This window comes from Astatotilapia calliptera, chromosome 1 (assembly GCF_900246225.1).
Source record: "Astatotilapia calliptera chromosome 1, fAstCal1.2, whole genome shotgun sequence".
In the NCBI taxonomy this organism is placed as follows: Eukaryota; Metazoa; Chordata; class Actinopteri; order Cichliformes; family Cichlidae; genus Astatotilapia; species Astatotilapia calliptera.
Window position 1 is genome coordinate 10,287,583 of NC_039302.1, and position 26,516 is coordinate 10,314,098.

Below are 26,516 nucleotides of genomic sequence, written 5' to 3' on the forward strand. Positions count from 1 at the left end.
TCTTTGTCTATATCAGAATCTATGTCTGAATATCTGAATTTGCTTGATGATCTGAAATGTGTGGGACAAAAATGCAAAAACAAAAAATTAAAAAAACAAATCAGGAGGAGGGCAAATACTTTTTAGTGCACCATATTATATTAAAATATGGTGCATATCTCTTGCTACATCTCATGTCGTTATATTTTGTTTCCATTCGTGCTGTCCCTCATTCCCCACTGTCTATTCTGTCTGCCTGTTTAGTTTAGTTACTTTCCCAGTTTTCTGTTTTGCCTACTGTCCAGCAATAAAGCTGAGTTGTTTAAGTTCACTTTTGCCTCTGCGAGTCCTACTCTTGGGTCCACCTTTCCAGCCTGTCTGCTCACAGTCATGACAGAAACAATATGTAATTTGTTCCAATTTCTTTAAAGGAATCTATGAAAAATGTTAAAGATGACACAGTTTGACAAGCATAAAGTAGAATTATTTTACCAACACCATGATTCCAAAAGAGCAGTTAGCTGAATGCTTGGCACATCTTAGCATGGTGTGCAATTTGAAAAAAATGGACAAGTGGAAGATAGAAGAGAGGAGGTCAGGAGGGGACATCAGTGAGTACAGCCATCTGTAAAACACGGTGGAGGCTCTGTCATGGACTGAGGCTGAATGTCAGCCAGTGAAAATGGAGTAAAAGCATAAATGGATAGAAAATCACATAATGTAACACTGCCAGTCGTGGATTGGTCTCCCCAGAGCCTGGACCTCAACATTACTGAAACAATGTGGGATCATCCTGACATAAAACAGAACAAAAGGCAGCCAACATCCAAAGAAAAGCTTTGAATGTCTTTGAAATAAAAGAGAAGAGAACAAGACGAGAGCAACATTAAGGTGACATGTTCACTGTCTAAAATTCACAAAGAAACCGGTGGAAGGAATTTTAATACCGTTGTTATGGCTACCTTTTTTCACTCTACCTTGGTCCTCATCTGTTTCCCTGATTAAGGCCCATTATGGCAGGGACATTATTATTCAGCAAGAAGACTGGAGAACTATTCCTGAAGACAACCTAAAGAAATTAGAAGAAAGCTGAACAAGAGAGTTCAGGCTGTGTTGAAGAATAAAGGTGGTCATATCAAATATTGACCTTTAAGTTCATTACAATCATACATACTCTGTTTTACGTTCAAATATTTATATATCCATATACTTAAATACTGTATTTCCATGTACGCTTGCACGTTTCAATAAGACACAGTACTGCATATTTCATCTCTAATTGTTATCAACCAACTAACAGCACTTTGAATGGAAGGAATTATTATCTGTGTCCTTACAGCATGTCAAATAAAAGAGAAGAGAACAAGACGAGAGCAACATTAAGGTGACATGTTCACTGTCTAAAATTCACAAAGAAACCGGTGGAAGGAATTTTAATACCGTTGTTATGGCTACCTTTTTTCACTCTACCTTGGTCCTCATCTGTTTCCCTGATTAAGGCCCATTATGGCAGGGACATTATTATTCAGCAAGAAGACATAATGGCAAGAAACATTTACACATCTCTTTATGTGAAATGGTTGGAATTTATTAGCAGCCCTGGAGATTTTTCTCACTTTCATTCTCTCAGGTACACAGAAGACTGTTTCTGCAACACTGATTAGCGCTATAAAAAACTGTGTTTTCCTCCCAAATGTCAGTGCTGTGAAAAGCCATCCAATGGTAGGAGATGACCTTTGCAAGACCTGCAGAACCTCTTTGTGATTAAAGTACCAACAAAGACTGATGGGACTTTAGTGACTTATGAAAAAAGTGAAAAGATTTCTTGTTCCAAGGCTTGATGGACGAATGTAAGAAAGAGCTTTCTTTTCAGTCTCAGCATAATTACCTTGAGGTGTTCAGCCTTTAAGACTACCCCTTGCAACCCTGATAAGGACACGCTAAAGAGAATGGATGGATGTTCAGACTTCATAAAGAAACACTGTTCATTATTCAGTTGGGTTATGCACTTTACCCTCTTCACTCATTTGACACAATCTTCTATTGGAGGAGTCATCAAGTATTGGCAAATCAAACTGGCTGGGTGATTCTGTGTAGAGGGAATGCTTGTTTTAATATAATAGTGATATTTGGTGACAGCGTATTGATCATCATCAATCATCTTATCATAAGCTAAACACAATGGTTAGAAACCTTACTCATTTGAACATCCAGTAAAAGTTCTTTTTTACAGTAATCTCTGGTTTTTCACAGCTCTGCTTGCCTCATGTTTCCATCCCTGCCTACGACTTCCTGATATAATTCAGAATACAACAAAGACATTTTTTAGTCGCCCAGCAGTCATTCATTTGACTAACAATGCCGCTGCTCTCCATGCTGCCACACTTTGTAACAGGTGGTGGGAAACTCAGTGATTTATGGCCATTAAATTCCCACTGAGCATATGTTGTGGTGACTCCAAGTTCACCACCATGCAAACTACATGTGTACATGAGAAGTGCATCTGTATGCCAGCTCAGGTGTCAGCTCGTGAACGACATCGAAATTACATTCATTTTCTGCTGACTTTACTTACTAAAATTACTTACTAAAACTTAAAAGGGGCGATCGTGGCTCAAGAGTTGGGAGTTCGCCTTGTAATCGGAAGGTTGCCGGTTCGAGCCCCGGCTTGGACAGTCTCGGTCGTTGTGTCCTTGGGCAAGACACTTCACCCGTTGCCTACTGGTGGTGGTCAGAGGGCCCGGTGGCGCTAGTGTCCGGCAGCCTCGCCTCTGTCAGTGGCTCTGCCAGGGTGGCTGTGGCTACAATGTAGCTTGCCATCACCAGTGTGTGAATGGGTGAATGACCGGATATGTAAAGCGCTTTGGGGTCCTTAGGCAGGGCCGGCCCGTGGCATAGGCCGTATAGGCAAATGCTAAGGGCGCCGTCCATCAGGGGGCGCCACGCCAGTGCCACAAATGTTGAAAAAAAAAAAAAGTTGGTACTATTATTTCTAAATACAAAAAATAATCCCACGTTAATTAAAATGCAAAGTAAAGCTTATTTAATAGAAATATTATTTGTTACAACATTACACTACACTGCTGATGTAGGGGGGCGCCACCTAAAATCTTGCCTAGGGCGCCAGATTGATTAGGGCCGTTTCTGTCCTTAGGGACTAGAAAGAAGTGTACTTTATTGGTCCCCGTGGGGAAAATCCCTCTCTGCATTTAACCCATTCACTCAGTGAAACAGTGGGCAGCCATTGGGCGCCCGGGGAGCAGTGTGTAGGGACGGTACCTTGCTCAGGGGTACCTCAGGGTAGCTGTTCAGGGGAATCGAACCCCCGACCTTCCGATCATGGGGCCGCCACTCTACCCACTGAGCTATCCCTGCCCTAGTAAAGCGCTATATAAATACAGGCCATTTACCATTTAAAATATGGTGACATATTTATGATAGGTCCTCACATAATGAGTAATGCCAATTAAGACACATCTGTTACCCGTTTGTATGATATCAGTGTACCTGTAATGGTGGTGAAGTGGGGGGAGTAAGGAAAACATGTAGAACTTCCTGTTTAAACTTTAGGAAAAAGATGCTTTGATTGATACATTTAAACTTTTTGCCATTTACATCATTGTGATAAATCTAAACGAGTTATTTTGTCTTTTTAAAAATACTTTGTTGAAGTTTATTGGATTTATGCATAGTCAAAGATCTTTGCTCATAAAAGCAAACGTCACCAAATGCAGAAAAGGGGCTCTTTCCCAATTTTATCTTTGTACCTGTAGCTATTTTATACAAGCAGTAATGTAGATAACTGTTTCATATGCTGTTGAGATTTGGGTTGTTTATTAAAACAATTATTTATTTGATCCCGTCCTGATTTTGTTGAAGTTTTCTCACTTACAAAGAAATGAACAGTTTCTAATTGTTATCGAAGTTTCATTTGCATGTATATATGCATATATTACTTAAAAAAACAGCTCGCTTTCTTGAAAGCACAGTGAGTGACAAATATTTCTGTTTACAGGATCACGTGTCGCATTTCTGGCTTTTTAATAGAACAGAAATATCTAGGAAAGCTTAGCTACTTAGCGACCGTGGCTCAGGGGGTTGGGAAGCGTATCTGTAACCGGAAGGTCGCCGGTTCGATCCCCGGGCTCTCCGTCCTGGTCGTTGTGTCCTTGGGCAAGACACTTTACCCTACCGCCTACTGGTGATGGCCAGAGGCGCCGATGGCGTGATATGACAGCCTCGCTTCTGTCAGTCTTCCCCAGGGCAGCTGTGGCTACAACTGTAGCTGCCTCCACCAGTGTGTGAATGTGAGAGTGAATGAATAGTGGCATTGTAAAGCGCTTTGGGTGCCTTGAAAAGCGCTATATAAATCCAATCCATTATTATTATTAAAAAAAGTATACACGCATTAGTAAATTAAAGAAAAACTTGTCTCCCTCTTTTTAATTCGACATTTTACATTTAGTTCAATTCAGTCAGCAGCTGTCCAGTGCTCATCCAAAAATAGACCATAATCTCTGATATGAATGTGTAACTTATATTTACCTGACACCTGTTCATTGAGAGGCTCTTCTTTTCATATGATGAGTAAGTGAGGACTCAAAGCCATTACAAAGTCGCTTCATTTGAGATCACCAGCTTCCATGTTCTGTTCACCGTCACATCAGCTGCTCATGAGTCAAACCGGTAAACACCTGCTAATCAGATCACCCGTTTCATTAGTTGTGAGGATAACTGACCCACGTGACAACTGAAGAACAGTTTTATTATCACACACACAAAGAGTACATACATTTTTCTCGGTATTTCCAACAATCATATTTCAGTTTGTCTTTTGTGTCTCTTTGCACCTGTAAATGATTGATGTCTAAAAAAAGAAAATGAAACACGTGACCTGCAACTTTCACCTCTTTGCTTCAAGCCGGTGAAGACTTTAAGTGCGGTTGTGTGTACGCTGTTAACAGTATTTGCCAAGACATTCACCGAAGGATGTAAAAGGCGTTTAGCCACTCAACACCACCAGCACACCTAAGCATATTGTCATGCGCAATTACGTGCGGACTTTGAACTAGAGACACTCACAAACATCATAGATCATTTTGGTGAACAGCTGTTGTGCCATAATGTTCATATTTGGACTAGTTTTTACACAAAATAGGTGATTCTATAGAGCCCAGCCCTACAAGCTAAACGATTCAGCCACATTACGCTTTAAAAAAGTAGATGGAGTAGTAGACTTTAAAATCAAGAAACACTCATCAAAATTAAAAGTTTCTGAGTCTTGACACGATGTTGCTCGGCCTGATTGCTTATTCTGGTTGTTTTGGCTCGTTTTCTGCGTGCGCATTAAGCGCGTCATTGTCTGCCAACACCTTTCGCCCTGCGTAAAATCATCGGCAGGACTCGACAAAACACCCACTATCCTCTGTGTATCAGACCTCTCAGTTTGGTCCTAAACTCCTTTCTCATTAGGCAGTAAATGATTGGGTTGAGGCAGCTGTTGGTATGCGCCAGACACACTGTCAGTGGGAACACATACGTATGAACCGTGTAGTACGCATTATCCCAGTTTGCAGCGTTCAGTTTGACCAGTACGCTCCACAAGGTCATGGCATGATTTGGCATCCAGCAAAGAAAGAAGCACAGCACGACGATGGTGATAGATTTTGTAACTTGGGATCTGCGTTTGGGGTTGCTGGTTTTCATACTCCGTTTGCGGATGAAGCGCAGCAGCATGATGTAGCTGATGGACACGATTGACATGGGCAAAACAAAGCCTACGACGATTTTCTGTATGTGGTAGAGTGCTAACCAGTACTGTCCACCTGGAAACCTCAGCAGACACAGTTTTTCTCCAGTTACGCTGGTGACTGTTGAGAAAATCGACGTGGGCGCAGTCGCCAGAGTCGCCAGTGTCCAAATAATTGCGCAGACCCATTTGGCGGAGCACGATCTCCGCGCGGTTCTGTTCTTCAGGGCAGAAGCGACCGACCAGTAGCGGGTCACGCTCATGGCGGTGAGGAAAAACACGCTGGCGTACATGTTCATCACGGTGACGGACAGGATGATTTTGCACATTGCATATCCAAACGGCCAGCTGAAGTCCAGCGCGGTGTCCACGGCCCAGAAAGGCAGGGTGAGAACAAACTGCAGGTCCGTAACGGCCAAATTGAACACGAAAAAGTTCACTCTGGACTTCTTCCTTTCTTGTTTGACCCTGATAAAGAAGAGGACCAGCAGGTTGCCGACCAGACCCGCAGCGCAAACGACCGAATACACCAGACAAATGAAGAATCTCAGAAGCGGGGTCCGGTCTGCGGTCACGTCTATGTCCACGAGGTTTTGGAAGAGCTCCATCTCGGTCACTGACTTGTTCAAATAAAAGCTTTCATTTTCTTCACTCATAATGCCAGCCAGCAGACACTCACAGACACTTCGGGATGAACTAGATGCAGGTGTACACTTTTTTTCTTAAGTCTTTTTATCTTAAGCTAGATCCAAACGGCTGCATCTCAAGAGTGCCACAAACTCATCTGTCTCTATCACCTCCCCTCGCTCGCTCCTTTCTCCAAGGTGCATCATCATCCCGCATCTCCGCTCTCCTTAGCACGACAGGACCACTCACCCCACCAGTCCTAGCCTGTTTGGCGCCCTGGGCGAACACTCCCTCTGCGCCCCCACACACACACACACACACAGATAAAACATATTAAGGATTGTACATTAACATAAAGCTGTTGTACACACACACACACACACACACACACACACACACACACACACACACACACACACACACACACACACACACACACACACACATATGAAGAGAGAGAGAGAGAGAGAGTATGCATAGTATGCAAACGCTACCAAACAGCCATCATAATTCGTCATACAATGAGAACAGGACAAATCAACAATTGACACTGACTAATTAATATTAAAATCTGTAACATAATGTATTGTTTGGAGTTTAGTCCGTTACTGTTACTATTTTTACCATTTCTTCTTGGAGCAACTGTAATGCACATAATTTCCTTAGGGATTAATAAAGTATTCTGATTGTTTCAGGATGACCTGCATTATCCAATGACACATCTGCTTACCTGTATCTTTTGCTCGTTTCTCCTCCTCTTCTTTTCTCTTTTTTCTAAACTGAGGACCCGCTGGCTTTGAACTTTTCTTGTCCATCTTCCATTGGTTTTAATTTTGCACTGCAGTATGAACACCCATCCCTCAACCCAAGGATCACCACAACATGATCTAACACACCTACACCTTAGTTCACAGATTCACTTTGTCTAGGGTGCATTTCTGAGATTTCACACAACCCAGGATTCAAATCATGAATACATAATGGGCTTGGATTTACATCATTATGAATGAAATGCGCTCTATTTGGAAGCAGCCGCCCCCTCCTCCCCTTTCGACGGGTTGTGTGTGAGACTTTAAATCATCAAACTGTAAATTTTAAATTGTTATTGATCCCTTTATCCCTAGTCCTAAAGTGTATATTTATTTTCTTACTCTTCTTATATATATTGTTTGTTTACTTGCACTGCTGTAACTGGAGCCTCGTTGTCTCGTCTCTCTATATACTGGACTGTAGCGGAGATGACAAAGTTTACTTTGACTTCAGCAGCAAGCAGGTGCACCGAGGGCTCTCGCGCTCACTTTTCGTGTATAGAATTTCGAAAAAACATCAGTGCAAATTATAAGTCTGTATTATAATGTCTGGTGTTTTCGTGTTTGTTGGTTTGTTTTTATTTTGTTTTATTTTGCGAGTTGGTTATTGGATGCTGCTCCAGCCAGCCAGAGAATCCCCCGCCGCCCCGCCCTCTCCTCTCTGCGCCTCAAGCAGCAGGCGCACCTCGCAAACGGAGGGCGCCCTTACTCCCAGCAAATGGGCGATAGAAAACCGATCGGTGACTATGCCATTCCCAATATGCGCTGGCTGACGTCGGGGCAGCATGAGTACGAGCAATTTTTTTAAATTTTTTTTTTACCGATACCCGTAATGTCGCCCCCCACCACGATGCCGCGCCCGGGCAACCACCCGTGTCGCCCGTATCTAAAACCGCTACTGCACCCCACCCCTCTCCACCCTCCGCCTCTCGACCGGAAGGTGGAGTCGAAGTGTTTGGCGAGCTCAAGGTTCGACCATCAGAGCGCGCTCCTTCATCAAACCCCGGAAGGCGCGTGCAGTTAATCATTTCATAATTATGTTAATTAATCAAATGTTCCTGTCAGGTTGCGCTTTTGTCACCGGCGGAACCGAGCGAGTCTGTCCAAGCTCTGACCGTCATTTACAAGCAAGCGAAAAGTTCAAGACGACTCTCCACCGCCACCCAGTGTTCAGATAAAATAATGCACCATGATCCAGCAGAGAAAACAAGAGCTCCCTTCGTGCGGAGGAGTATTAGGGCCACATTAAGAAAACATATATATTATTGATCATTTTTGAATAAAGTCGAAATGTGCAGATTACAGTTGTTATTTCAAGACAATCTGTCACGGCTGCTCTACTTTACATACAGCTTATACTTTACAAAATGCTTTGTGTACACGAGTTTGTGAAACAAGTTGATCAGCAGTCTTGCGATACAACATACATGCTCTTTATTACACGAGGGTGGAACCATCAATAAACTCGCATCTGTCCATGACGGAGCATTTCATTTTGTACAAATTCGGCCAACTCTTCCAAGTTTGTGTTTTTTCCTTCTTTTCCGCGTCCTTAATGATCACCACAATGTGCTTATTAGCTAAAAGAGAAATCATGTCCTTCCTTGTTACTACACCGATTCTGAAGTGTGATTTCAGAATCGATTCACGAACTCACACGATACAGCAACCGTGGCAGCTTGTCTTGAAACAACTGTAATATATATATATATATATATATATATATATATAAAATGTGGCACCTAATACTCCACCCCACCAATAGGGCAGAAGCTATACTACAACTTTGATGTTTTATGCTGACGTCAGCAGTGTTAATACGGAAATGGTCATGTCATAAAATGCTGTATTTTAAAAAGTGAGCCAAAGACAGTGTTTATGTCTCCCAGTGACTACTATACTGCTTTAAAGTTTCAGATCATCCAATGGATCTAAAGCTTTTTCCTAATTGTGTGACCCTGACCTTTGACCTTAAATTGTTTTATTATCTTTGCCCATATGACTGGAGCAGAACTGACTGAAATCTTTGTCTTCTATAAGCTGTAAAAACATAAGACTTTCAGATATATTCGTGCAGTGTGTGATTTTGTAAAACTTTATGGCGTCATTGTGACGTATTGAAAAAAAAAAGCGTTGCACAGCTCTCTGTGCCCTTTCATATATTACTCAATATGATTTGTTGAAATTTTTTTTAAGATGAACTTTGACCTTAGGTGCTAACAGTGAAGGTCAAACACTAAGCCAACTTAGGTATTCATGTACCCCAGGCCTAGCATATTATTGTAAACTTTGAAGATGATCAAACTGTAAGTAATCTAAATCTTTTAACTTATTATTTGTTGTGATCTTGAGCTTTTACTGGTATCTACCGTCAGTCTACCGCCTACACTACTTCCAAACAAACAGTAGCGATTACATATGCCCTCCGTTCGGGAGGAGAACTAAAAGGATTAAAAGAAGAAAGACGAAACTCACCAAGAGAAATAGCAGAATGCATTTTATTACATCTAAACTTTTCTACATAAACAAGTAACATTCAATAAGTAAACAATTTCGTCCAATGCAGGTAATAAATATTTTTTTTTTCCCACTTGGTATATTTGTACAAACTGACACGGGTCTAACTGTACACCGTCTTCTCCTTTCCCTCCTTTCAGGTTTGTTTTCCAGATTGGAGCCACGAAACAGAACCTGTGAATGTTTTAAGGCAGTGAGTGCAGATGTCGTCTCAAGTCTGACTTTGATATCGTTTTCATAGCGTGGAACTCGTTATTGGCCACGGTCGTATTTTTTTTTCTTTTCCCTGTTTTTTTTGGTTCGTTTTTGTTTTTTAAATAATAGTACAGCTTCCATTTTCTAAAAAATATATAAATTATTTTATTCTCTCGCTCTGAATCGACGCACAAAAGCATACAAACGGACATCAAACACCCATGTCTGGATCTGAATCTTTCAGTTTTCAGTGTTCCACACGAACATAATATACACGTCGCTGATTTTTCCCTTTTGTTTAAGGTCATGACAACCAAAGAGTTGAGTTGCTTGTCGAGGCTGACTGTGGAGTACTTTTGAAAACACACTTAGGAGTAACTACTGTTTTAAAAAAAACAAAAGTGGCCTTATTCCACATGTTGTGTGTGTGTGTGTGTGTGTGTGTGTGTGTGTGTGTGTTGCTGAGGAGGGACTGAGAAAGCCGCGACCTTGTGCTTATCCATCCTGTTTGTTAGAGTGAAATAAACCCAGCTCAATAAAGACTGCTTCGCCCTAAACACTTGCTGCGAATGAAACCACAGGAGGAGGGAGCAGCGGACACCTAAACGAGGTGGAGTTGGATCTGACCTTTCCCCGCCTTCACCACAAACACATTCAACACGGTCTCTTCTCCCACTTCATGTTGCCATCGTGACCTGCTGCCCAACGAGCGCCACGACAGACGTTTCAATAAATTAAGACGGTGATGGGATTCATTCAGTTACTGTGACCACCTCATCAAGTATCCAAACACTGCTGCTTAGTTATAAAACTGACGTGAGAGAACGTGAAGGACCGAAGGTTTCACCAGCAAAGCAAGCCAGGGGAGCTGAGATAAAGGCACAAACGCACAGGCTCACGTAGTTCCTGCTGCCCAGAAACGATCAACTCACCGAGCCTGAGCCGCAAGCGAACAGCAACAGTTCACTTTGGGAGTGAAATCCACACGATTTCCACAACGAATGCTCTCGCATGCAGCTTCCTGCCTACGTGACATGGTTCTCATGGGTGACAACCATCAAAAGAACAAAACAAAACAACCCACCAAAGTTAAATATTGACATAATGGTAATAATATCATAAATAATGTGGTTCCTCTTTGCCTACGGTTATGGTTGGAGACTCTCTGCAATCTGAAAATCCTGCCACAAAACACACAAACAGATCGACAGATTAATCTGATCGGCAGTAGCTTTTCACCTCGTTTTCTCCGAATATAACAATAAAATCACCGTCAATCGTGAAGTGGAAATCTGGTTTAATGACAGGCCTGTATGCACATGACCAGGTGTTTTTAGGCTGGTTCCAGGAATCAGAGAAGTGCATCGATTGGAACATTTAGAAAATCCATCAAACTGCCTGCGGAAGATCCCATGTATCAAAGGATTAAATTAGCACTTGGAGCAAAACACTATGCAGATCCCCACCCAAACAGTTTAAAGATGGAGGAGCTGTTTTTGTTTTTTAATTTGTACTCATTAAAAACACAAGGAGAATAACAAATAATCCCGTTTGAATACACGTTTTCTTTGAACAGAGAAAACGTGTACGCACTTTTATTTTCTGAAACAAGATTAGCAACTCTGACAGAATACAAGGTGGTTAAACTTAAACAGCTGTTAAAGAGAGGATCACTAAATCCAAAATATAATTTTAAATTTTTATTCCTGCAATCATTTATCTTTGCTGCTGTGGCTCTGTGTTGAGACCTTCCTTGCTTACACATAGATGGAGAACTGGAGATGTGATATTACGTCAGGCGCTGTGTTAAAGATGGAGCTGAGATTAAGGTGGGTTGCAAAGCGGCTTGCAGATGCTTCAGGTGACTGGGCCTGGCTTTGAAATCAGCTGATCTGCTGGGGTTGGGGTGATCTTACCTCTGTTGTCAATTTGAACCTTTTTCTTCTTCTTTTTAAATTATAGGTTCTTGTTGTTATTGAAGGGGGATTAATGTTTCACTGAGATGAGCTAAAGCTTAAAGGCAGCTGTGGGAACACGGCAAAAAGCTTTAAATCTTTTGACACTAAAGGCTCTGAACGGTTTTTCTTCCGCCTGGCCAAAGCAGCAAAAATGCCCAAACCTGCACGTGACCGCCACTTGAATGGAAAAACCTTTAAATTCCTGACAGAATCAAACAATATTTCAACGAATATCTACAGCAACTCTTCATTAAACTGTTTACTGACAACCCATCGGGTGCTCACTCACACCGACTCGGTCATTTCTTAACGGTAAGCAGCAGGAACTCGAAGCGCATTAAATCAAGCGCGTAATAATAACGCATGTGTTTTGTGCCCTTATCGTAAATATTACCCAAGTCAGCTCCAGAGAAAACACACACTCACGCACACACACGTCATTTCCATTTATGAGTGACTACACAACACCTTTCTGAGAAGTTGTGCTGCTGGCAGGGAAAAAACAAAGAAGTAAAATGCACATTAAATAAAGTCATATAACATCAGTTCCCAGAGACTCACACACTCTCAGTCATGGAATTCAAACATTATGTAAAAATATAATGTACAGAAATATGAATACAAAATAAATAAAATACTGTACGACATACACGACACAGACGAGACTTGTTCTGGCAAATGACTGAGTCAGTCTGAGAGGTGGGGGGCGGGTTCCCATGAGAAGACCTGGGAAAAGATTTACAAATGCCAAGAGAGAGACACAGAGGGCGAGACAGGGAAGGGTGTATCTGGTTTGTCGAGAGTGGAGGGACAGGGCAGAGGATCTAATGTGATGGGTTGTGCTGTCAGAAGCGATTATCTCACGGTGGCGGGGATAATTAGGCTCTGACGGGAACTGCCCGTGTCCGACCTCTGGAAGAAGAGCGTCTAAGAGAGACGGATAACAGGGGACTCTGAGAAAGTTTCAAGGACACAGAGAAAGGGGGAGGTGGGGTGTGCTGAACGGGCACCGGGATTAACGGTGTCACCAGTAATGTGACCAGATTACAGAGGATCTCTGCAACATGGATCTGTTAATAACCTGAGGGGAGCAGAAAGCGCAAGCGTGTCCAGTCTTAAAACTGCAAACCTTTCACTTTTTTAAGCTGAACGTTAACGCCGTCCTAAAACCGCTGCGCTGTTCTGACACTTCCACATCACGCTCTGAACATTGCAGAGGTTTTTTTCATTTAAGAAGCAGACAGGCAATGTATTTTTAAACCATCTGACTCGGTGCCCAGTCTAAAAAGGGACAAGCTGAGATTGCCTTCTTCAACTGTGTCCCACTATTATCTGCTTTTCCCAAATAAAACTCCTGAGATGATATCAGTCACAGGTCTGATCTTCAGAAGATGCATTAAAAGGAAAGTGGGCCGGGGTTGTGGGTAAGCTTTTAAGACATTAATCTGAGCAAAAAACAAGAACAAAAAAACCCCAAAAACAAAAGAACAGGCACAACTTTAAGCTTAGTCACGTGCTATGGACGCCTGTATCTTTAAAAAGGCCTAGCGCTGCTACAACACCAATTTGACCTTCATCATCAACAGAGAAGACGAGACACGGTGGGCAGAGGATTAAGTGGCTTAAAGGAAGGACAGCAGACTGAAAAGACTGTGACGCACAGATCAAACTACCCTCTTGATTATTTTGATCATATTCAGGTACCGTGTGTGGTTTTTTTGTCGTTTTTTTTGGGGGGGGGGCATTGTGCAAATGAAATAAACAACTGTAACTGTTCCATCGAAAACCTCTAAACTGGCAGGTATAAATAGTTTCACTTCTAAATGCTGTCTGCAGGTAGAGTCTCTAAAAGGAGGCGGGAATTGAGGAGAGGAAATGAAAAACATTAAAATAAAATGGAAATGGCTAATTCCACACTCCCCACAGCATCAACCTGAAGGTCAAAGGGAATGCATATATATTCATATATATATATATATATATTTCTAAAGGCTTAAATATCATACATAACTTAAAAGCATAATAAAATTATTAGCACATGAATAAACTGTATATTCAGCGTCTGAAAAGCTCCCGTCGTCGGCCATGAATTTGAACGTGAGAAAAAGAGAACAGCACGCAGAGAGAAGTGAAGTTTAGATCGGAGAAATGCAAATCTGACATCTGGAAACGGGGTATAGCTAAAAGAGAGCAAACCACATGGCAACAGGCATATGAATGAGCTCGTGTTTGTGTGAGAACACACAAAAAAATTAAATCCGACTCAGTCCTCCACTTACAAACAACGACTGAAGCAGCTCTCTAGACTGAAATTGTCCCGATTTAACATACAAAAGTAAAAGAGGAAAATAGATTCTGTTCTCTGTACACGGTGCCGCTCCTTTGTTTTTATTTAAAAAAAAAAAAAAAAAAAAAAAAAAGAGAAAAGAGCCCCCCCTCCTTTGTGTTTTTGCTCAGGTAGCATCTTTGCTCGTTGTGCCGGGTTGGTACCAGTATAGCAGTAACGTGGGTTCACATGCTGGACAGGTTTCTGATCTAAAGTCAGCACACCAACACAATGTCCACACCTTTAAGTGATGACTCGGGACTGGACTAGGATCAGTTGTCCGCTCATATTATTAGTGCTCTTCTTGAGACCGACTCGTCGTCACGGCTCCTCGAATGTTCAGGGTTTGATGACTCGCGGGGGGTGGGGTGGGGGGGCAGTCTAGTTTCTTAAAAGTCACCCCTCGCGGTTGAGTTTGTTACTGGATTCCAGCTGTGCCCGCGCCGTCATCTCCACTCATCCAGGGTCAGTCCAACGATATAACATCGGGTATCCCGCCGTAAATAGCCGCCACCGCAGCTTCAGTGCTGCTCCGGCTGGCCACCACCCCGGGATGCGTGTGTGAGGAGTGTGAGCTCGAATGTGAGGACGAGTGTGTCGAATGAGTGTCACGGAGGCTGCTGGACGAGACCAGGCTGCTGGTGCTGCCCGAATTGCTCACCCCGTTGGTCGGCGCTGTCAGCGAAGGCGCAGAGGAGACTGCCGATTGGTCGAGGAACAGGTGGGAGGCGGAGGAGGAGGTGGTGTAGGGCATGAAGCGGTTGAGAAGCAGCTCGTGGTCTTCTGAGGCCGAGGCAGCCGCCGCTGCTGCCATAACCATGTTGTAATGCTGAAAGGAGGCAGAAACAGAAGCAGGGAGGGGGTGTTAGTGAGGCACAAAGTCCTGAAAGACCCAGATGTGGGTCAGTTTAAGTCTGAGAGTAGTTCAAATATCATTCACCCATCTGCATATCCTGCTTTTATGTTTCTCATTTACTAACAACACATTCAAACAGCGAGAACACAAGAGAAGAATAAGAGAAACATAAGAGATTACTAAACTATCCCAGACAAACAGACAGAACTCTAACAGGCAATCATTGTGCATTTCACGCAGGTGAGCTGTTCTGCATAAGATACAGTTTAATAACAGACAATGTAGTGCTCTGTCATGGTGAAGAGAGAGGTGAGTGTAAAAGCAAAGATGTGCCTACGCTCAAATATGGTCACAAGCTCTGGGTAGCGACCGAAAGAATGAGATCATGGATACACGTGGTGGAAAAGAGATTTCTCAGAAGACCTCCCTTAGAGATAGGGTGAGGAGTTTAGCCATTTGGGCAGGGCTCACAGTAGAGCCACTGTTCATCCACATCAAAAGCAGCCAGCTGAGGTGGCTTAGGTGTCTGACAAGGATGCCTCCTTGGCATGGTGTTCCAGGCATGTCCCATTGGGAGGAGGCCTCAGGGTTGCCCCAAGACACGTCAGAGAGATTCCATCTCTTGGCAGCCCTCCGCTGGCCTTGCTGTTTCCTCAGATAAGCTGGAGGAGGTTTAGAGGGAGGCTGCTGGCTCCGTGACCCAGCCCCGGATCAGCAGAAGACAATAGATGGATGGCGTTCCATTTTACTAAAGTGTGTATAGTGTGATCTTGTTAGTTTCACTTCACAACAACAGTCATCTATCTCAAGGTTCTTTGTAAGGTAAGGTAATACCTAGGTATGGTAAGATAAGACTTAGGTATACCTAAGTCTTTGTTCATATGGGACAGAGATATCCCATATAAATGATGGTTTAGCGAGAGTGGGGAAATAGAACTCCATTAAACAGGAAGCGACTTTTACCTGAACCACAGAGAGTGTGAAAGGTGGAAATAGTCATCTGCTGTTTCTGAAGTCATGACTTGCTCCATTATAGAACACATTATGACCAGGAATAAAAAAAAAACAAACAGCCAAGCCAACTTTATTTATAAAGCACTTTAAAAACAGCAACCACTGACCAAAGTGCTGATAGGTAGATAAATAGACTGAATATGACCCAAAATGAGCGACTTAGCCCATAAACTCAGCAAGAGAGAGTCAAGAAGACAGAAAGAAGTTTCCCTTCAGACTTCTACATGACCCAAAGTCTGGAAAAACAGATATCGCCATCTGGTGGTCTTCGAAGAGAATGCAGGGTCAAGGAACTAATTCTTCATACCCATAGGCTGCGGTCATGACCCAGAACGGGGGGGGGCCCACATACGGCGAGCTCTCCAAAAACTCTTTAACTCAAATCTCACGTATTATACTGCATGTACAGTCGCTGTCACAGGTATGGATACATGCAGTTGTGAAGAATGTGTAAAACTGACCTACGCCTGTAAGTCATTACAGGTGACCACTGGAGCACAGGTGTATTTAAAACTTTCAGGAAGCAACGAAACCGCTCTCCAACAAAAACTCCTCACTGTGAAGTCCGTGGATTCATGCAAAGCAATACTGACTCTTGATGTGCAGTTGCTGTTGAATTTTAATACTATTTTAGACACATATGGCATCCCATTCATCCTCACTGGCAGAAGAAATCCCAGATGCAGATAACAGCTGGATATTGCACTACTGAAGCTATGCAAGACACTCTCATTTGGCAAACCTTCATCTCTCCTTAAATAACCAGTACAGACTACAGCCCAGAGGCAGAAGAAATAAGAACACTCGGTAACAGACACATTTTATGAGAAATAACACAAAGAGGGCAGCTTGTTTCTGAGGAGGGCTAAAAACAAAGCTTGTGCTTTCTTTTTTTTCCATAAGCACGTTTTGAACATTTTGTTCTCACAGGCTTCCAGGATTTTACTGAAAACAACAAAGTGTTTCAGCTGCTAAATTCAGCCACGTTTACACAATATCAAACACTGCTGTACGTACCGGATGATTGTCCCCTTGAAGAAAAGAGAAAAAATTCAACTCTGGAAATAAAGTAGAGAAAAAGTCAGTGATGAATATCACAAATGCAAATACATATTGTATGGTTTGTTTGTTTTTTAAGTTAAGAGAAGTCAGAAGCACAGAGAGGCACAAATCTGTGAAATAGGCAAGGTCGATTCATTAAAAGTTAAAGAGTTAAGTTCAGTTGCAATTTTAAGCTTTTTGCCTTTTCCATTGTGTTTTCTTTCAGAATTTACTGTGCAAAAGTCTTGAGCCACCTCCTTGTCAGAAAAATGGGAAATAGGCACAACAATATATTGAAACACCTGCAATCATACATGGAAATACAGTGCTGTTATTGTTAGAGTTTATGACCATAGCACCCTGAGCATGCCCAGTCTCAGCTGAAGTCAGAAGCTAAGCAGGGTAGGGGATGGTTAGCACTTGGATGAAAGACCGTCTGGGAATACCAGCTGCTGTAAGCTTTGGGGTGGCTGTAGCTCAGGAAGTAGAGCAGGTTATCTACTATTCTGTTGGTGGTTTGATCCCTGGCTGCTCCAGTCTGCATGCCAAATATCACTGGGCAAGACAGGTTGACCCAAGTTACTCTCCGAACATCCATCGCAGTATGAAAGTTTGTCCTTTTAATGCATTTGTAATGTTTGGGATCATTTTCAGCATGAAGTTGTTGTAAATGAGACGCTTTCCACATGTTATTGCATAATGAATCAATGTCTTTTCTGCATTAATCAAAGCGAGGCTACAGTTTGTTTGTTTTTTTTTAAGCCTGACATTTTTTGGTCTTATCACTTCTTTTGTCCTCCACTTATGCAGTTTCTTCAGTGTTTTTAAGGACACATTGCACACTACACTGAGATCAGTTAACTAATAGCTCTTTAGGAATCACTGTGTTAGAGCAAAAATACTATTTTATATCTGTCAAACTGTGTTAGCTCTGGCATTTTTCATCTGATTCAACTAAAGAAAGTATGAAAATGGCAAACTTTTGTGTCAGGCTACTACTAACAAAGTGCTAAAGATAGAATTTAAAATGCGTTGCTAAATTGTCTGTTATGTGTAAACACAACACTGCTTCTTCTCTTGAGTTAGGAGCATTTATTATTAATTATTACTTCTACTGAATGAGCCACGATGAGCCAAAGACCTTCAGAAAGCCTGGAGAACTGCTGCACTTTGAAAAATGACAACAAAGCGTGGCTCACTGGAAGATAAACAGGAAGAAATGAGAGGTGACTCAAGACTTTTGCACAATACTTTTGTTATGTTAGAACAGTGTGGCTCTTTGGCAGAATTTTACATAAAGTTAGCACAATTTTAACAAAATTTGGCTACACACTGTGAATGATATAGGTTATAGTTAGGTTTACATAAATGCACTGTACACAACAGTATCTTTACTAATGCACATGTATTCATGAATACTTGCAAAGCATCCTGTATGTCATTACCTGAAAGGTCATTGGGGGTGTGGTAGTAGGGCCTGTAGTCCTGGATGAGAGGGGGGACAGGAGGGATGTAGCTGGTGTCTATCCCGGGCATGCTGGGGGTACGGCTCACAGGAGAGGCCTGATGGTGCAGGTTCAACACGCTAAAGGCAAACACAGAGGAAGAAGACGAAGAGATAAAGAACTAAAGAAGCCACGTAACTTCTAATAAGGCTTTTATGATGTGTCACGTGTACTGGGATAAACCACAGGGCCGTCCTGTCACCTTCAATTAGAAAAGTAACACTCACAGGATTCATTAAAGAGAAATGGGAGCAGCAGATGCACCTAATGAATTTTGGATTGGTAGAAAAGGCAGCTGTTTAAATTTCATAGCCATACTAAAGCTGGATTCAAGACTTCAGTCGGGTCTGTTTGTCGGCAGTTTTGAAATTTTGCGACAAACTATGATTGGCTGAACTTTGATTCCTGTTTGCAAAAAAGGCAAGCGAGGCGAGTTATGGAAAGTCAATCGGGTCATCAGACACAAATGTTTCGTCGACACGCTCGGGCACCGACTGCGAGCGCCGATGTGAAATGTCAAGAAGATGCTGTGCTCATGAATCATTTAAGCAGAGAGACAAAACTGCCCACGCGAGCGGCTAAAACGAGCATCAATTTCACATTTAATCAAATTCAACCTGCCTGCGGAGATTAAATCAGCATCTAGGGTGTGTGCTCGCCTCACCCTTTGTTGATGACGGGTGGCGAGGTCGGGGACATCGAAGGGCACGCTCTTTTGATAGGAGGAGGCAGCGTTGGGGGCGGCGGCGGCGGCGAATCCGGTCCTTCATCGTCTGAGGAGCTGTCCAGTGTCAAGTCGATCACTTCCACTTTCTTGCCGTTGCTGCTGTCGCTGCCTCCGTGGCTGGATGCCGAGGAGCTCCGCTGATCTGAGCCTGCGGCGGTCCGGCATGAGCCTGTAGAGCGGCGGTGATGTATCAGTTTGTGCAAATGTTTTTGCTTTTCAGAGACTGAACAGTTAAAAAAAACAAAACACAACTTCTCCCAACAGATGCCTCGCCTAATTAAAGCTGGGATCACTAAAGGCAGGCTTTCAGGCTAGCATTCCCCTTCCCTCCCTCCTTGTTTATCCCTCATCTCACCATCCAGCCCATTGTTATAGGAAGCAGAGGACACCTCCTGCACTTCCTTCTTAGACCTCATGGGGGCCCAGCTGCCATCCTCCTTAAACTGGATCTCATCACAGTCCGTGCAGCTATTGAGGATCTCTACAAAAAGCCTGAGAACAAACACACATGTCATACAGCAACCAAGAGAAAAAGACTTCACATCCACTTTACAGTTTCTCTCTAAAAATCATTCCACAAACGGTTCTTTTATATTGAGCAAGTGTTTGGAAGATAAACCCCCCCCACTACATTTATTAGAGTAAATCCCTTATGCTGTATCATTTTATTTGTATCCCATCATATATATATATATATATATATATATATATATATATATATATATGTGTGTGTGTGAAGAAGAACCACATAGCAAGCATTGAGTAACAGAGTAAATAAAGAAAACAATACAACGCTCCACAGAGCAACAACAAACAAACAACAACAAGAAAAGGAGAGACGAGGTAAATTGTTACAGTGTTCTGGGACTTTAAACATAAAGGCTGTTTTTTGCTGCAAAAAATATAGTGTGGCACATACACTGACCAGCCACTTTATTAGGTACACCTGTTCAACTGATTGTTAACACACATATCTAATTGGCCAATCACATGGGACCAACTCAGTGGATTTTTGGAATGTAGACAGGGACAAGACGACCTGCTGAATTTCAAAACGACGCATCAGAATGAGGAAGAAAAGTGATTTAAGTGACTTTGAACGTGGCATTGCTGTTAGTGTCAGACGGGCTGGTCTGAGCGTTTCACAAACTGCTGGTCTGCTGGGATTTTCCTCTATAATCATCTCTAAAGTTTACAGAAAATTGCCTGAAAAAAACCAAAGAGAGAAAAAAATCCAATATCCAGTTCTCTCTGCAAAAACAACCCATTGATGTCAGCGATCAGAGGAGAACGGCCGGGCTGCTTTGAGCTGATAGAAAGGCAACAATAACTGAAATAAGCATTTGTTACAACCACGGTATTTAGAAGAGGACCACTCTTGGCACTATTTGATCAAAGGTCACCGGCAGGCCACAGCGACCTACCCATCAATGATGAGATGCTCGTACGGCGCCTTCTTGTCGCAGACGGGACACACCCAGGTGGGCTTCTTCTCATTCATTTGGATGTAAAGTGTGGCGTCGAAGCACTGCAGGTGGGAACATGTCAGCGCCCGGCACGGGATCATCAGCCGCATCTTCCCCAGCTGCGCGGTGAGCACATACGTAGTCAGGCCACGAAGGAAGTATAAGTGACACACAAATGTCACAAACACAACAAATCCATATAGCAAAACAGGATAGGGGCCAGAAGACAATAAGACAGGTGGTTCATGTTCACATACATAAGTTATGTGCGAGGGCATGTCGAGTCACATACAAAGTAAAATGAGAGGAAAAAGAAAAGTAAAAAGTGGAGCAACGTGTTTGGGCATGACTGAACCTCGAAGAAGGGCCTTAAATTCATGAGGAGCAGGGAGCATGTTTACCGGGCAGAGGAGCGACACTCGAAGGCTGGTTGTGGCTATTTCGCTGTCTGGGTCGGCTGTTAGCTTCTCTTTTACTGCAGGGTAGAGGAGAAGGACAAACACGTGTCAGTGTCAGAACCAAAGTCCTGACTTCTCCTACCAGATGAGCCTCCTGAATCACTGCCTGACTGCACCTAAATCTTTTTATGCAACTTGCAAAACAGCATGCAAGAAATATACAGACAGCTCCCATCTGACTGGATGAAAACATTTCAAAACAAGAGTTCAGTCTTAAGCCTTTTGCCCTGTCCCACACCACAAATTCAGCCTTTGATACATTAAATTACAGTGGAAACAGAAGAACAGCATTAGCTGATACACTGGATAGGTGCTTCTTTTAACAAGAGGTCCTTACTGAGTGCTCTGGAGTGGTCTGGGTTTCTGATGCCTTTAGCTCGCAGTCTCTGTAACAGCACTGTGGACGACTGCTGCTTCACCAAGTACACCGCCATCGAGTAACTCTGAACACACGGGAAGACACGACAGAGAGTGACAGCACGTCCTTGAACATGTTACTCAGTATAACTTTCAATGTTCTCAGTGAAATCGATCCATCTGCTGTGACACTAATGTAAGTTGTGCAACAGTCAGCAAGCTCTTCTGTTCTCAGACCTTTCCTTTATCGCCCTCTACTGTCCGTCTGCGGAACGTCGCGCTCCACCCACCTCGATAAAAGCCAGCAAATATAAAGACAGAATTTTCTTAATCACATTTATGACGCGTTTATCCTGAAATCCTTCATCAAACGCCTCTGAATCCATGTATTTTAAAGGGAAATCTTCCCCTGAAGTTGTAGTTTTTATCCAATTTTGGTTTTCTTTTACAACGTTTGGCTGTAAAAAGGGAACACTGTGCCCCTTCCTGCGCTTCGCACCAATTTGAAAGCCTCTTTATATAATCAAAGTATTCTTTAAGTCTTTTTTTAAATAGGCTCTTCTCTGCTTCTTCTTTTTTTGTCTGTCATCTATGTGAACACAGTAAGTTAAGAACACCGTGTGATGTGATCATACACTGAGGAATGCGCCAGCACCTCGTTGCATAAATGGGGACATACATTAATCAAGATTAATGCAGATTTTCAGGACCTCTATTTAAGACAGAAAATTCACATTAATAACACCTGCGGATCAGCTCCAACACCAGATTAATTAACCGTGTTGTATCTGGATAGAGCACACAATAGAATTTATTTAATTTTTTTAATGATCATGATGCCATTAAAAAAAAAGTCAAACCGTAACTTGTCTCTAGTCCCTTATGTTGTGTTACTAAAAATAAAAAAAGACTATATTGTGATTCAAGTGCTTGGAAGTATAAGGAGTGAAAAAGTCTGCAGAGGAAGTAAAGGAGCAAGAGTGCAATGAGTTGAACACAAGACATTCACACATAATATTTCTATGTCATTTCTTTGTAAAGCCAGAATTAGCTTCGTCTTATTTGTATTAAGCTTGTTTACGTGTTTGTCTGATGGAAGAGGCTTAGACGAGGGTGGGGGAGCTGCAGGAAGTCAGATATCTGCTTTCAACTTCAGAACGACACCAAAGCTGAGAAAAGCAAAAAGTAAGCCTTCGTATTTGAGCAGCTGCAAACCAGCAAATGTTTAAATTCATTCATTACGCATCTAAAGTGTCAGTTATTCACACACACTGCAAAAAGCTTTGGCTCCTACCCTTCCGATCTCAGCGGTCCACGACACCACGATGGTATTGGGGACTGTGGTGGACAATCTGACCAGTGAGGTAATGTTGATTGGGCGGCTGGGCCGCTTGGGCTCGACACCGTTTTTGGTTGGAGGAAGATAACCCTAGAAATGAGAAGCGAATATCATTAATGTCGTTTTCCAGGTGGCATTCTAACATTCTTTATTAAACGGCTGAGCGCTTCTCACCGGCAGGTTGCACGGCTTCCCGTTTACTTTCACACACAGATTGGGGGGGAAATGGTCTTCCTGAGGACAGCTGGTCTCCGACAGGCAAAACCGCAACTGAACCTGAACTGAGAAGTCACATTTGGTCCCCGAGATGTCCCTTTGAGAGCAGAAACACATTTATCAATGTGCAGCCGCGCAAACCCTATACATTTCTGAATTATTCATGAACAATTCAGCATCCTGCGTTGACGGAGCGGCGTTAAATTTTACATTGAGCTGCTGATCTGCTGAACTTGCTGCGGCGTTAAAGCGAAGGCGAAACATGTCTCCTGAAACCGCTGGCTGTTGTCTGACGCTGCAGAGAGACAGAGAGAAAGCGGGAAAGGACATGTTTAATAGTTGAGGACATTACATATAAACCTGAATTAATCGTGCCTGCTTTCTCACATTACATGCATCTACTTTTAAACCCTCAGACATAAATATAATAAAAAACAACGTCTGAACAAATAACACGCCCCATACATGAAGCAGGTGAGGAAATATGTGCACAGCTGTGTAGCAGAGGGGCTCTCCTTCATAAACATCTGCATTATCAGGCAGGGCTCGCACGCATGAAATGACTAACTGAGAAACACCTGGACGCCAAAACCAAACCTCACACTAAGGTGAAAACGAAGGAGAAAATGTGTGCGTGCTATTTATAGGCCCACCCACAGGTGCGAGCTCGAGAAAAGTTTGAGCTGGATTTGTGTAGGAGGTCAACATGAAACTACGAGTCACGAGGGTTCAAACCGAGCCCTGTTTTGCATTTGGACTTTAACGATGTTTCAGCTTCTTAGGAAACTTGCTTAAATATCTTCTGTCATAAAGTGAAAGACAGACACCGACAGTTAGTTTCTCTTGGCACAGATGGGTATCCCATCGAACCAGTGGCAGTTCAGGGGTTTAAAAAAGAGTTTATATATTCTATCATCCCTGTGAAAAATTCATTAATATGTTTGAACATGTTCGTTTGATGATTGCAGATGGAAATGTAAAAATAGCAAATTATCATTTTAGGGTTATTACATTTTAAACTGCAACTACACAAAAAATAGCAGCCACAGAGGTCGTAGTGAAACTCCAAACGTGACAGTTTCTCAGGTCCTTCTGTTTGCACTAATATTTATACTCTCACATCTTTGGGAGCTCACCTTTGACACTACCTTCAAGTCTTTCGTTTGGCAAGATAAAAGCCCCGTGGGTCATAAAAAATGTGGTATGGGAGTTACAGACATTTAAGTATTATATTCAGTACTGTGCAAAAGTCTCGTTTCTTTATGTTGTGCTTCTGAGGATGGCATCTCTCAGTGCAGTACGTTCTATATATTTGAGAAAACTGATCTGAATGTTGTTGTTAAGAAATACAAACATTCAACAACGACCTGACAAGGGACATGTGGGATACATCTGCACTTGGTTTAAAGAACGATCATGGATTGGCCTCCCCAGAGTCTGGGCCTCGACTTTATTGAAGATCATCTGAACTGAGAACAGGAAAAAAAAGGCAGCCAACATCCAAAGAAGAGCTTTGAATGTCCTTCAAGAAGCCTAGAGAACTATTCCTGAAGACTACAAGACAGCTTCCTAAGGCTGTGTTCATAGCTGGACTGGCCATCGGGCATACCGGGCATTTGCCCGGTGGGCCGCTGGCGATTTTTTGTTTTTATGGGCCGATGGATTTTTTTAAAAAAAATTTTTATTTTTAGGGTGTATATAATGAAAGGTGTTGGATTGGCCAATTGGTCATGATCGACTCTGGGCTGGACCAATTACAGCCAAGGAGGCCGGATGCACCCTCCCTCTTGTTTAGCAATCACGTGATTTTCGCGCATTGCATGCCGGGAACTCGTGGCAAAACAATCCAAGTACCGCATCAAATGCAAGCATTTGCAGCACCGCAAAACGTTCAGTCTCCGGTTCCAATACCTTCTTGTTTTTTCTTTGCCGTACAAAAAAGGAATGTACAAAACAAAAGGAGAACAATGCCGGTGTTGTGCCAAAAAGTGATTGTCTGCCAAAAACTGATTTCCAATGTTTCTGTGTGTTTTTTATGTGTAATATCTTTATGTATGTTCGTAAATAGACTTCGGTGAACAGGGTTTACAAAGAGGTTATATATAGAATTAAAAAATTATCTGTTTTTCAAGTATCTTTACAACTCTGTGTTATTGTACTTACATTATAACCAATCCGCTCCTTTATCCCCACTTCAAATATTTTTATTGAACTATTGTAATATTTGCTGCCATTTCTTCCATCCTCTTGGCCAACTTACTCTTACAAAAGACATTTTTAATGTTAATAAGATTTTTTTTAACTGCATAAATAAAGGTTATATAAAAGTCACTGCCAAAAACTGATTGCGACTTCTACCTTGTTACACGAATGTTGTTTGTGGCTCAAGATGACTTTATGTCATCCATGAGGGATGCATTTGACATATGTTTCACATATTATAGCCCAACAAGTTACTTATAGCAGTTTAAATACGAGCAATCAGTTTTTTGGCAAATACCGGAAATCAGTTTTTGGCAGACAATCACTTTTTGGCACAACACCGGTCTGTACAAAGACAGACTTGACGAAAAGACAAAGAAGAGATACGAGGAAAAAATCAAAGGAGTGAAAGGGTCAGACCCTTACGAGCACACAGAGTGGACAAAAGACGTTAGCGTGCTGCCCGACTTTCACCACGCTGAGATTTATAATTATACAGTTCTTGGAGTGAGTGCATACACTCATGAAGTTTAGTAACTTCAGGTCACTGCAACAAGCCCAGGTACGGTTTACGGACGGATGGGTACAGGACCTTGAAATGCACCGTGTAGAACGAAAGACCATCGTACGAACAAAGGTAAGTTTACCAGTCTCACAAATCGTCGTCATAAATACACATTCGTTAACCGTTTATTAATATAACCTTTGAGCTCAACGGTAATTAATTAGTAGTGGAAATAATTTCTGGTAGCATCACAGAAATGTAGCAGTGACAATAATATTGTATGCTGTAATCGTACTGGGCAATTAGTGATACAAAACAACTGTTTTATCCTGTGAATAAAAGTATATGTTTTTGTCAATGTACCATAATAACAGAAGCGAAACGCAATATTGTGTTAGGACAATTCACTATTTATGCACAATAAATAAAGGAGCATAGCGCGACAATTTCTGTTCAGCACCAGACTTGCTTGTAACCTATATCACCAATTATGTTAAGAAAAATGACGTATTAATTACTACAAAACTCTGACCTTTGTGGGAATGCTTGGAGCAGACTAACATGTGAGCTGCTGGAGTGTTCTGAGACGTTATATTTGGTATATCCAGACCATCCATCGGCTCTTACTTCGGAAACATGGCTTAAAAAATTTCTCTTCAACGACGTAATC

At 42.3% G+C, this 26,516-nt stretch overlaps 2 protein-coding genes across 4 annotated transcripts in view; both read right to left on the minus strand.

The window, feature by feature from the left end:
- Nucleotides 1–4,789: 4,789 nt before the first annotated feature.
- Nucleotides 4,790–6,601, minus strand: rxfp3.3a1 (relaxin family peptide receptor 3.3a1). Its single transcript, XM_026161367.1, has one exon. The coding sequence runs from the start codon at nt 6,382–6,384 to the stop codon at nt 5,398–5,400; it is 987 nt and encodes a 328-aa protein (XP_026017152.1). The 5' UTR covers nt 6,385–6,601; the 3' UTR covers nt 4,790–5,397.
- Nucleotides 6,602–14,268: 7,667 nt separating this feature from the next.
- The window catches only part of LOC113019428 (E3 SUMO-protein ligase PIAS1-like), a 56,773-nt gene continuing 44,525 nt past the window's right edge, over nt 14,269–26,516 (minus strand). For 2 of the 3 annotated variants that reach the window (XM_026163153.1, XM_026163161.1), the window contains exons 3-13: nt 23,350–23,434; nt 23,098–23,236; nt 22,879–23,013; nt 21,565–21,670; nt 21,171–21,244; nt 20,728–20,888; nt 19,659–19,795; nt 19,241–19,472; nt 18,517–18,656; nt 17,048–17,088; nt 14,269–14,989 (exon numbers count right to left, since the gene is read on the minus strand). In XM_026163153.1, coding sequence (XP_026018938.1) covers nt 14,627–14,989; nt 17,048–17,088; nt 18,517–18,656; nt 19,241–19,472; nt 19,659–19,795; nt 20,728–20,888; nt 21,171–21,244; nt 21,565–21,670; nt 22,879–23,013; nt 23,098–23,236; nt 23,350–23,434 — 1,613 coding nt within the window. In that variant the 3' untranslated portion in view covers nt 14,269–14,626. Of the gene's footprint in view, nt 14,990–17,047; nt 17,089–18,516; nt 18,657–19,240; nt 19,473–19,658; nt 19,796–20,723; nt 20,889–21,170; nt 21,245–21,564; nt 21,671–22,878; nt 23,014–23,097; nt 23,237–23,349; nt 23,435–26,516 lie in introns of those variants that run through there. The other variant, XM_026163170.1, reaches the window with a different exon arrangement.

What these genes read in the sequence shown, in the direction of transcription:
- rxfp3.3a1 (XM_026161367.1), bottom strand. Translation starts at nt 6,384, where the DNA reads ATGAGTGAAGAAAATGAAAGCTTTTATTTGAACAAGTCAGTGACCGAG.